This window comes from Gallus gallus, chromosome 3 (assembly GCF_016699485.2).
Source record: "Gallus gallus isolate bGalGal1 chromosome 3, bGalGal1.mat.broiler.GRCg7b, whole genome shotgun sequence".
Classification (NCBI taxonomy): Eukaryota; Metazoa; Chordata; class Aves; order Galliformes; family Phasianidae; genus Gallus; species Gallus gallus.
In genome coordinates, this window is record NC_052534.1 from 21,856,114 (window position 1) to 21,868,406 (window position 12,293).

General features: G+C 40.8%; 1 protein-coding gene and 2 long non-coding RNA genes across 12 annotated transcripts in view; 1 reads left to right on the forward strand and 2 right to left on the reverse strand.

Annotated features, from left to right (window-relative positions):
* The window catches only part of LOC107052945, a 47,827-nt gene that overhangs the window by 21,611 nt on the left and 13,923 nt on the right, over positions 1 to 12,293 (reverse strand). For 7 of the 10 annotated variants that reach the window (XR_006938988.1, XR_006938987.1, XR_003074652.3 and 4 more), the window contains one exon: positions 11,350 to 11,488. The exons of the other annotated variants lie outside the window; for them this stretch is intronic. This is a non-coding gene — a long non-coding RNA (uncharacterized LOC107052945). The remainder of the gene's footprint in view (positions 1 to 11,349; positions 11,489 to 12,293) is intronic. 10 annotated transcript variants of the gene reach the window in all.
* Positions 84 to 6,758, forward strand: NEK2 (NIMA related kinase 2). The gene is made up of 9 exons (NM_001031050.3): positions 84 to 229; positions 332 to 549; positions 1,031 to 1,268; positions 1,928 to 2,010; positions 2,228 to 2,354; positions 3,038 to 3,257; positions 4,243 to 4,297; positions 4,384 to 4,454; positions 6,311 to 6,758. The coding sequence occupies exons 1-9, from the start codon at positions 134 to 136 to the stop codon at positions 6,535 to 6,537; spliced, it is 1,335 nt and encodes a 444-aa protein (NP_001026221.2). The 5' UTR covers positions 84 to 133; the 3' UTR covers positions 6,538 to 6,758.
* On the reverse strand, positions 9,408 to 11,343 carry LOC121110156. The gene is made up of 2 exons (XR_005858111.1): positions 10,617 to 11,343; positions 9,408 to 9,709 (listed from the first exon to the last, which is right to left on the reverse strand). It is a non-coding gene; the product is annotated as an uncharacterized LOC121110156 (long non-coding RNA).

A 12,293-nucleotide genomic window follows, 5' to 3' on the forward strand; every position in this document is an offset into this window, starting at 1 on the left:
GGGCGTTGTTTACGGCGCCACAGCCAATGGGAAGCGCGGAGCTCGGTCGGGGCGGGCCAATGAGAGGGAGGGGCGGCGGGTTCAAACCGCGCCGGTGCGGCGAGCGGCCGGCAGCTCGCGGTGCGGTAGCGCCATGCCCAGCCGGCCCGAGGACTACGAGGTGCTGCTCACCATCGGTGCTGGCTCCTACGGCAAGTGCCGCAAGGTGCGGCGCAAGGCCGACGGCAAGGTGAGGTTCCGGCCGGGTGCTCCCGGGAGCAGCGGGGGTTCTGACGGCTCTTCGTCCTGCTTTAAGTCGCTCGTTGCGCGTTTCGTGTTTTCCCTTTTGTAGATCCTAGTATGGAAGGAACTCGACTACGGCTCCATGACGGAGACGGAGAAGCAGATGCTCGTTTCGGAGGTAAATCTGCTCCGCGAGCTGCGACACCCCAACATCGTCCGCTACCACGACCGCATCATCGACCGGAGCAGCACCACCCTCTATATCGTGATGGAGTACTGCGACGGCGGCGACCTGGCCAGCCTCATCGCGCGCTGCACCAGGGACAGGTGCGCTGCGGCCGGGGGGAGGGGGAGCCCTCAGCGGACACGGGCACAGCAGCCCGTCCGAAACGGGAAAGGGATCTTCGAAGCGCCGGTGAGGGCTGCCCGAGGGGCGCGTTGGTGCAGGCTGAGGCTTAGTTGGAACGGGCTGCCCAGGGAGGTGGTCTCGTGAGAAACGCACCTATGTGATGTTTGTGTTGTATACCGTGGTGTGTGTCCCTTAGATCCTTTGCGGGAGGAGGGAAATATTCTGGGGACTCCCTAACAAAAGTCTTAAGTGTCTTCCAATATTATCAGAATGGCTTTTAATTTCATGCTTAACATAAGGCGTATTTGTCTGTTGATACCGTATCTTTAAAGGTGATGAGCTTGAATTCAGCAGCAGGATGTTTTAGAAGTTATAGGACTAAGAGTGGTTGCAACTACTGAAATTGAAGTACGCCTTATAGCGTATGCTAACGTTTCTTCATGTTTCCATCTTTCACAGACACTACTTGGAAGAAAGCTTTGTTCTCCGAGTACTGACTCAGCTGACGTTGGCCTTGAAGGAGTGCCATAGGCGGAGTGATGGCGGAGTCACTGTACACCGTGACTTAAAACCAGCGAATGTCTTCCTGGATGGCAAGCAGAATGTTAAACTTGGAGATTTTGGACTGGCTCGAATATTGCATCACGACACCAGCTTTGCCAAAACTTTTGTTGGAACCCCATACTATATGTCTCCAGTAAGACCTCTGTTCTGTTCCTTTTCTTCCCTCTAAGCTCTGTTTTATGCAGTGTTGGTTTCAGAGGTTGTTAATACTTTGGAGGATTTAATGAGGAGTTGCTTGCCTTAAATGCAGGTGACTCGTGAAGTGTATGTATGTTCTAGAGACAAGATTGTTTTGCAGAAAGTTAGCTTAGTTCTATACGCTTGAACTACTATTGAGGTAAGTTATGTTGGAGTATCTTTCTCTCTTAAAAGGAACAGAGAAGCTAGAGCATTCTTCTGTCTTATAGCGTTAATGTAAAGAGGTTATTCAATTTCCTGCTGAGGGCGAGGTTTCAGTTTGTATTAGAAATGAGAGTTATTTCCCTGATACAATGGTTTGTTTTTTTTTCTTTGGGGGAAATAATAATGCTGACTGAAATATGGGGCTGTGTCAATTGAGGACTGATGCAGCACTTCAGTCTTTAGTTATTGCAATAGTTATTACTTAGTTATTAGTTACTGTGATAACTGAAGACCCAGCTAGTAAGAGTTGCTATGGAGGTTAATGAATAAAGGACCTTAGAAGCAACCCCAGAAACCTGAGTTAAATTCAGGTTTGAACAGGAGGGGATGATCCTGTAACATGAGAAAAATATCTTAGTTAATAAGCTTAAGACTTTTCTCTTTCTTTAGGAGCAAATTAACCACATGTCATACAACGAAAAATCTGACATTTGGTCTCTAGGATGTCTTCTATATGAGTTATGTGCTCTCACGTAAGTATAGTAGTGTGCTAATTAATGTGGAAGCATAACTGTTAATGTGCATATTATTACTCTTCATATAAACAGTAGCTTAAAGGATTTAGGGACAAGTCCTAGATTTTCTGTATTTGTCTTGACAATATGTAACCTTATTTCTTAGTCTGACACTTTAATGAAAATAAGTCCTGTAAAACTGGTGGGATACTTCAAGAAAAATACTGTTCTTCAGGCCTCCATTTACAGCTTACAACCAGAAGGAGCTGGCAGAAAAGATAAGGGAGGGGAAGTTCAGACGAATACCGTATCGTTACTCAGAGCAATTGAACGAACTTCTCAAAGAGATGCTGAACTTAAAGGTAAGAATCAGTTCTTAATTTTCTGCTTATGATATGAGCCAGTACTGAAGTACTGGTTTTCCTCCTCAGTTTATGAAACAAACTAATCTGCAGTAGTGGTCACCATCATCTTGTCACCAGCAATATTACCTGTGTAGGAAGGTGGGAAAAACTACTTCAAGTACATGTTTGGTTTTTTTTTTCTTTTTAAAAAAAGGGGGGGGGGTGAGCAGGATCAGCAGCTCAAGAGTTATTCTAGCTAGGTTAATAGGGTGCAAAATAGTGTCTCAGTACAGCCTATTGGAATTATCTAAGAACATACTTCAACAAGGTCTAACTTCAGGGTTAAAGTTGTTCCACCAAGCTGTATGAAGAACCTAAATCTCTAACAGATGTGGACTCTTCAAGTTCACCACCCTCTTAGGCTCTGGAAGGAATAGATACCTGTGCTGGGATAGCCAGACTTGTGGCTTCTGGTGCTGAAGGCTGGTAACAGCCTCCTACCTCAGCTTTTGTCTGGTTAAATTAGTACAGCATGTCTGACCTTTGCTGTTGCCCTTTCCACGCTTTCTTTTTTTAATCTTGTCCTTCACTGTAAAGCACATCAGCTGGTTTCTACCTGGGGATGCATCTTGCTTGGGAATCCATGGCAATAATTCTTTCTTGATTACAGCTGAGAGTTACTGGTAACTTCTTTCCTTTAGGATTATTGCCGACCTTCTGTTGAAGATATTCTGCAGCATCCCTTGATAGCAGATTTAGTGGCAGAAGAACAGAGAAAAAATCCTGATAAAAGAGGCCGGAGATCAGGAGAGCCAGAGAGGGTGCAGCATTCGGATGCTCCGGTGAATGAACTGAAGCTGAAGGAGCAACAACTACATGAAAGAGAGCAAGCCATTAAGGACAGAGAGCAACGATTGGAGCGTATGATATTTCCCTCTGGGAAGGGGGTGGTAATGGGATTCTGATTCAAAAGAATGAGTGCTGATGATGGAAATGTAGACTTTCTTCAAAACTCATTTTAATGTACTAGGCTATAGTACTTCTGTAGTTGCTGCTAGGATTCTGTCCAAAGACAAACAAGAATGCTTGGCCTTAAATAATCTATACTAGTTTGTTCTTGTTTTCAGTTGCTAAGATGTACTTGGCAGTTCAGAAATGTAAGCCTGGTCTGTGAAGACTATTAAATTTGAGCAGTAATTGGCAAAGTACACAGAAAACCAGAGTCCAAATACACTGCTCTGCACTGTGCAGTGTAGGCTGATCTTCAAGTGCTCTGCAGATTAGCACAAACTATGTTATGCTCACTTTAGGCTATATGTTAATGTTGGAGTGAAATATACCTGAGTGAATGGTCAGCTGCTTTCATAGAAGCTGCATTCTACAGGTAGCTTACATGTGAAACAGTGTAGGTGGCTATTCCTGAGGTGTTACGACTTCCTGGCTACATATAGTACTTCTTTACATACGTAGTAGGCTCTGCTATAGAGGTTTTTAACTACGTATATGATTTTCTGAGCCTGAATAACAGCTGCTGTTATAAAATAAGATGTTGAGTCATAGCTGACTTTTTAACTGGCATCTAAATACTCAGACCTGGTGTTGTTTGCCATGAGATAATGTTCAGAACAGAAATCTGCTGTAGCTTCACTGTTGCATATGTCACTTTTTTCTTGAAAAACAACCAACACACTTAAGAGCACTTGTTCAGTGCTTTATTAACATATTGGTAAAGCTTGTATCTGCACAGCAGTTACCTTGCTTTGTTTAGAGATACAGAAGCATAACATAAGAACATCTGGCAGGCAATTACTACTGTCTTTTTCTTCAAGAAAATATACCATGCACAATTGCTCTAACTTCAATGTTTACATTCAGATATTACATACTACCCTATTTCTATTTTCAGAGAGAGAACGGGAACTCTGTGTTCGAGAGAGACTGGCAGAGGACAAACTTGCTAGGTATTTTACTAACCTATAACTGCCCAGATTAGAAGCTCTACTGCCTTACAACAAAAAAAGCTTAAATGTCCTTTTCTTCAAAACAGAGCTGAAAAATTGATGAGGAACTACAGTCTCTACAAACAGCAGAGGACATTATCTTCTGTAGATGGCCCAGGTATGCAAGCATACGAGGAGCCACATGCACTGATAGATGTAGGCTGGTATGATCGGAAGAATGCTCATGATCAACGTGCTGTATGTAGTACTGTTGTAGCAATAGAAAACCCCATTATCTCTGTCTGGGAAGAGACTTTCGATTTTCTGCTTTGCAGGAAGATCTGAACAATGCTCACTTATCAGTGTGAGTTACCACTGTCAGCCTTACAGTTTTGTTTTGCAAATTAGGTTTTTGTGATGAACTAACAAAGTGCTGACTCGTAATCCAAACCTCCTCAGAGCTGTACTTATTTTAGTTGTCGTCTTATGGACCTTTGATATAGTAAATGTCAATAAAAATTCAAATGCCTAATTACTTCAGCTTTAGTTTCAACTTCTGAAGTCCTCAGAGTGGGAACTGGTATTTGTTGCAAGTCATCCAGCTGTAATCAGTACCTCACTTAGGCTCAGAAGAATACAAAGTGTTATTAACTTACTTCAGTTTAATTCACAAAAACCAAAACTGTGATTGACAATGTACTATAACACTTGACTACTTGCAGCTGTTTTACAGGATTTATTAGCTCACAAGTGTTTGATCATTACTTTGGCCTTGGTAATATTCAAATCCTCCCTGTAGTAACTGATAGTATCTACTGCTCATTGCACTTTAATAGTATAAATGACTGAGTACTTGATATTACTTTTGCTTTCTGTTAGGAAAAGCAACAGTAAAAATCTTGGGTGGGGATATTAAACACTGGCTCTGAAGTAGTACTGCTAGAACAAAGAAATGTGAACACTCTTTAACATGAAGAAAAAAACATTCATTTAGTTTTATTTAGAGAGAAAGCAAGGTGAGCATGTGTCACTGCCTCTAATATAAATAAAACTGAAGTTGCTCCCCTCAAGAAGTGTGGAAGAAGACAAGTAAAATATCCCTGCAAATTAGTGCTATTTGAGTGTTTCTAATATAGTAGACAGGTATAAGAATTCTCTCACTCCCAACATCTTCTATTTGATCCATTAAAGAATATGAAATTAAATAAAAATTAAACTTGCCTTGAGCAAGCATAAAACTAAACAAGCTTCAGCACTTCCTTCTGTTCTTCTCCTTTTCCCCCTCTTTCATACTATGTTTTGATATTAGCAGATACTAATGTTTGAAGATGAGCGAAGACACTTGGTGTAGCTAACACATATAGACAAACAATGCAGAAAAGTAAACACAGCTGTTGCGAGAGTGCCAAGCTCTTGCTCTAGTCTCATCTGCAGACCATGTCAGTTGACATTTCTCTATGCTTCTCTACCAATGTTTTCTATGCTTCCAATTCATTCAATAGCATTCTTGTAACACTGTTTCTGAAATTTACCAGCACCTGACACAGGCACTGTAAGTGTTCTTGCATTAACAAGATCACTTGCTACTAAGCTACTAATTTCTTTAGTTTGCTTTTATGCTCTTTCTCATATTGGATTGCATCTCACACAGATTCTCAATTCCTAATTCTTTCTCAAAGTTGGTTACGTGGCTCACTTCACAGTAAAATGGAATACCAAAATTCCTAGTTTCTATGAGCATGTCCTAAATGCTATTTCTGCAGAGAAACAGTTGTTCCCTTTATTCAAAGGGGTATTTCCTTAAGCACTCTTTAGAAGCTACAGTTCATATACCCTTTCATTGCAATCATTTTAAAACTTCACTTTCAACTTTTCCTCCAAAAATGGGAATTAGTGCTGTGAGCAGAGCTGCATTTAATTAGATCACTTGGATCCAGAGGTAGTCAACAAAATGGATGACAGGATTAAAGGTTATAAGCTAAGCGATAAATGCTGAGATGCACTAATTCAGTTTCTGTTTGTTTATTTCTTAAGATAATGCACTCCTGCTCCCCTTTTCAACAACCAAGAAGAAGGTCCACTTTGGTGGAAGTGAAGAGGATGGTATACCTTCTGTTAATGTGGAGAACTATCCCCTTTCGAAAGGGAAATGCTCTGATCTCAAAAGACGCCTTTATGCTGCAAATCTACGAGCTCAAGCACTGTGTGAACTGGAAAAGAACTATCAACTAAAGAGCAGACAAATCTTGGGCATGCGCTGAAACTGTAACATAGGTGTACAGTATTTATCTTTTTAGAGTTATTATATGTTTAGGACGGTACTTATGCCTTCCTCTTTTAAGCTGGAACCTACTGAAAATATATTTTAAATCTTTATACAAATTATTTTTTCCTAAGGGCATAAGAGGTTATGTTCCAAAAGAGGTCATTTTGATATCAAACAAGCTGAGCTGTATTATTAAAAATATATTTTTTTGCTTTTCTTTGTTTATTACATGTTGTTTCTCAAAAAAAAAAAAAAAAGGAAATAATATAGCAAAACAGATTTTTCACAATGTGGTGTGAAAGACTTTTAGCTGAAAAAAGTACAGACGTTCAAAATCTAGGTTAAAATCATGTTGTACATAATGTACAGTACTTGATTAAAGTGTTTATAGGTGGAAAGGTTTTTTCTGCTTGTAAATGCTTCTTAGCTCTCAAAAGAGCAAAAAGTTTTTTTTAATCTCTTTCCTCTACCAAAGTGGAAAAAAGACCTAATTATGGAATTGTAGGGGCTGGAAGGGACCTCTGGAGATCATCCAGTCCAACCCTCGTGCTAAAGCAGGTTCCCTAGAGTAGGTTGCACAGGAAAGCATCCATCAGGCAGGTTTTGAATATCTCCAGTAACTGGTGAGTTTATACTCCTTGCTGCCTGGACAGCTGCATGGCATTTTGTCAGCTCCTGAAAGACCTGGTTCAGGGTGTGTATTTGGAGAAGACACCTTCATTGGTTTATCTTAAAAATGTGGTGTAAACCGAACCCATGAGTCTCTCTCCTGGGCCAGGGCACCATCCAGGACATTGGCACCTATCTTTTGGGGAGGGGCAATTCTACTTTGAAAGGCAAATAATTATTTTCTTGAAGTTTTCAGCCTCCATCTTTCCTCTCACAATCCTCTGCTGGAGTGGTTGTTGGTTGCTTGTGGTGGTGTAAATTTAATAAACTAACTCAGATTCACAAATACAAAAAAAATCCTTTGGAACTCCAGTGCTGGGTATATATTACATACGAAGATTTCTCTGGGTTGAAATGCTTAAAACATATTCATTGAAAGCAGCTGATTTTATGAACGTGCGTTCTCTTGTTGGGCCAAGAATGCTATTTAAAGAGGTGATCTACATGCTTTCTATCATGAATACTTTTTAAGATGCTCACACGTAATTTAAGGATGAATCCATGCTTTTTCACAATGCTTGTATATGCAGATTTTTCTGTTGTGTGCCTCAGCCAGAAAATCTGCAGTGCAGCTCTACTGAGATACACGTGGATCTCCATAGCCCATAAAAGAGCAAAGGGTAGAATGTACAGTAGTTTACTTCTAATCTGAAAAAATGGGGGATGCAAGTATTTTGTTGGACACTGTCATCTGCAAAATACAGATAGTCAAAGGAGGAAACAAAAGCAACCAAGAAAACAGTAATTAATGATTCAGGAAAGTCTGTATCGTTAATTGGCTGATGCCTGTAAGCACTTTGCTTTTGAAAAGGCCAAACTAATAAAAAGACTTGGCTTTTTTCTCTTGGACCACATAAATAGAAGAAATAATTACAGCATTTAAAAGTAAGATATCCTCAGAGCAATACCTGCAGCTTCTCTGCATTTAATTCTCTAGTGACCTCAAGATGGTGCTGTTGCCCTGTAACTGTTGGGAACTGCCGGTAACCCATTGATAGGTTACCTAACATAAAACCTAGGATCTGATTGAAATATGTTTTTATCTGTCTTGTTTCAGAAAATGGAAAGTGTGTTTACTCCAAGATATTGGTATATTTAGGCAGTGGATGCTTTTGTACTTGGTGTAAATAATTGCAATTATCTGTGGTTTGCCATTTTGCATCTTTTATCCATGGTTTGTAAAGATAGTTGAATCAAAATCTTAGTTAACAATTACACTATTATGAACAGGAAATGCTAGAGAGTATGCCAACTATCAATCATGATGGCAGTAATACATGAAAACAGCTTAAGATACAGCTGTAGAATTGAGCTATTTGAAATGCATTACCCACGATGTCCTCTTGAAGTATTATTGACCTAATATGATAAATGCAGTCTTTTTGGAGGTTTTTGGAGTAAGAACTTCCTACCAGCATGTGTCAGACAAGGGAAGGCATCTTGATGATTGTCTTCATTATGCCTTGAGATTTTTGCTTTGGAATCCTGGAAGTCACATATTCCTACTAAAGCATAATAGTCTTCTGAGAGCATGTGTGCAGCACTGGAATCACACTTAGACTGTAATTTTCAAGTATATGCAGGAAAATAAATAGAATATTTATGGGAACATTGACTGCTTGCAAAGCACTGCCATCATACCAATGAGTATACTTAATTCCTAAAAATAAGGGTAAATTTATACATACACACAAGGTTTAGCTTAGGCATTTCCCTTACATGGCATGCAGGGTGAGAATAATAGCGTACACTGTTGGATACTGAGATATTCACTACTCTTCAGTATCGGTATCAGGAATTCTAATAACGTCTATAGTTGTGGGCAGTCAAATGACACAGTCTCTGAAACGACAGAATTTTTGTGCACACAGAACACTGTTTAGCTGACGGGTAGATCCGAAGGGAAGTTGCACCACTTTTGAAAGCTGTGGCTCAAATCCCTGATCTTCAGTGTTTGTGTGTGATCTTAATCAAGACCGTCTCGTGCCTTAGTTCCATCCTTATCAGGCTTGTCACAGTGGGGAGCTCAGAGATGGTGCTGGGATCCTGTACAGGTCTGCATTTTTACCAGATTTATAACATTTAGAAGAAATCAGGCTTAAACACAGAGGACCACGGATCTCATTCCTAAACAAGAATATTGATAAATCCTTTAATCTGTACTGCATTACAGAACAGCAGGAGGGATAAATCTTCTGGAACAGCTAATTATAATTTTATTTTTTCATGGGGAAATTCACATTTTCCCCCTTCATTCTCACTGAATAAGCCAGGAGGCAGTGCTCTGGCACAAACCGATTCACAGCTGTTTACTGTGAGAATCTACCTGCAGATACCCCAAAGTACAAAATACAGTGCAGAGAAGCTCCTTGCTATCACTCTTGTGTCTGTGTCCTCTTCTTTCCTTGTGTAACTCATGTGAAGCCAGAGGAATCCTAGGAGCCATGAAGTTGTGGCTTTGGGTGCAGAAGGAAGCCAACACCTGCCCTGGGAACCTGCTGAAAGAGCCATTCCAACACCATGGAAGACTTTGGCATAATTAAGGCTATATACATTATAACCCACATCAGGTAAAATAAGTGAGTTTTATTTGTATATTTACTTGAAAATTAGGTGAAGGCTAACTATTAACCTTTACAACTTTAAAAAGCTCCTCTGACAGACTGCAGCACATCATACTGCTTTTTCATTTAACATTGCTTTCAGCCAGATCAGCAATGCAGAGAAGCTACTGTACATGAGGCAGCAACACCTTTATCTGACTTCTTTTGAAGACAAAGTGTGCTTCTGTGGCTCAGCTGCCATAAAAGGATGAAGTTTTATTGGAAACAACAGTTCTCTGCATGCTACAAAATGGACTCCTGCCATTTGGATCTCGCTTCCAGGCTGCACCCACTCTCAACTATTGGATCCAAAACACAGAAATCAGCAGACGTTGAGTGCTTCACACAACGAGCACTGAACGTGACATGCAGTGACTAATAATAAATAATGCAGTTTCTGCTATCAATTTTCATATGCATTTTTTTGTCATAAATCTTGGTCTGCAGCATGCAGACTGATGAGGAGCATGGCAGGTACTTAAGAGGTGCTCAAGTACATGGCTAGAGTTGGTAATTTTTTCCCATTATTCATATAAATCTGAAAAACTTTTTTATTTGCAAAGGTAGCTGCTAAACTTTTATTTTTCTATCTGATTAATCAGCTCTTTCAGCAGGTCCTGCTCTTGTAAGGTCAGCAGAAGCAAGCTTATGCATAACACAATTTTTTTGTACATACGTATCAGTCTGAGTCCCAAGGACATAGCAGAAGCTCAGGAAAGCCAATGACAAGCTTTCCTTCAAATTCACTGAACCTTCGGCTGGACTTCAACTTCATTAGCATTAGACACCTGTAAATACTTACACTTGCTGGCTCTCTGTGGACTAAGCATTGCCAAAGACACAGCAGGAACAATTCATCAACCTTTCTCAACAGAAGTGAAGACAAGCCACTTTAGGTAGAGCTCCCAATCTTGGTTTCTACAAAATCAGATCTTCCTTGACAGGAAGGCACATCAGTAGCCTTCCAGAAAGTCTGGACAGACCTCTCTGGAGATGTATATAGTACTGTGGAACGCTGAATACACTTTTTCTGTTCATCCAACTGCAAATAGAAGTATTATTGTATACCTGACCTCTCAGCTCTTCACAGACCATTAGGGAATATTCCAGTGACCCCAGAGCTAGGTCCCTATTTAGGTCATCCAGGAAGTATAGATGCCTGACAAATATGAGTGTTAAAGTCACTGACCGACTTGAGAGCTAATTGCCATTTAAAGTCTTTTCTGACTGCTACTAATCAATCGTTAGATGCCACTGGGGAAAGATAATATGGGCTTTCTGAGACTTGGATGATAACACAAACAAAGCCGCCAGGGCAAGTGGCAGATCATGACAGATAATGATTTTGTGGGAGGTGAAGCAAATACCTCCTATGGCAATGATCCACGTAATTAGCTTGAGCTGGATGCAAGTGCTTTGTGGTTGCAACTAAAAGCAGGAGGAAGCATTAGCATTAAATAAAATGATACAATCAAGGAAGTATTCAGTTGATTGGAAAAAATAACTTAGTTTTATAAGAATTATTATAGTCTTACCTTTAGGGCACATTTTGAATTTCTTTCTCTGGGTGAACTGAGAGCAAGGAGAACCTTCTCACCATCATGCTCCTTTCTAGAGGGACCAGTGTGATCAGAGAAGAGCTGCTGTATGATGCACCCAAATGGATCCATCTACCTGTAAGGTATTCACCCTCTATTTTCACTTAGTCTACTTCAGCCGTGCGATGGACACGGATCAGCAGTGTGATGAATACAGGTGAGCGACAAAGAACATGTCACTAAATCTCCATGTAAGATGCCACAGGAACTCCCTTCTCTAAATTTCCCACTCTTCCTCAAAACCAAATTCCTGCTTTGATGCCTGACGTTTCAAAATGAGACTGGTGGCTACAGCGGAACTTCACCTCTGTGCAAAGCCACAGTCGGTGAACCTCCATGTGTTTTCAAAAAGGGAAAGGGCATGAAACTATTTGTTCTTGATACTGATTTTAACTCAGCGATTGAAAACAGGACCCTGCACTGCCTAAGTTCAGGGAATTTGTCTGGGCAGAGCCCTAGCTGCCTTATTTCAGAAGCTTGAAAGGGAATTTGTGGAGGAACAACCACAGCCTTCACTTGTGCATGTTCTTAACCTCTTTCCCTGTTTATTTTGCTGTCTCACGTTCTGACTAAATGAATCCATGGCAGACTGGTCTTGTAACTGCTGCTAATTCGCACTTGCTGCTGGCATGGCTGTGGGTGCAAACAAAACAGTTAACTGTTGGCAAGAAGTGGTGGGTTAATCACTGTCTTGGAAGCCTGGTGTTCTGCTTGTGCTCCAGGGAATGAGCTCAACTGAACAGAGAAGCCCAGCCAGGGAACTCAGCCCTGGGTTTTTGCCAGCCAGTAACCATGAGTTTTGCTTTCAAGGCTGGCTCTGCAGGAGCTTCTTACATAAAATTCTAGGGCCTGGCTTAAATTGACCAGATGTTCTAATGGTC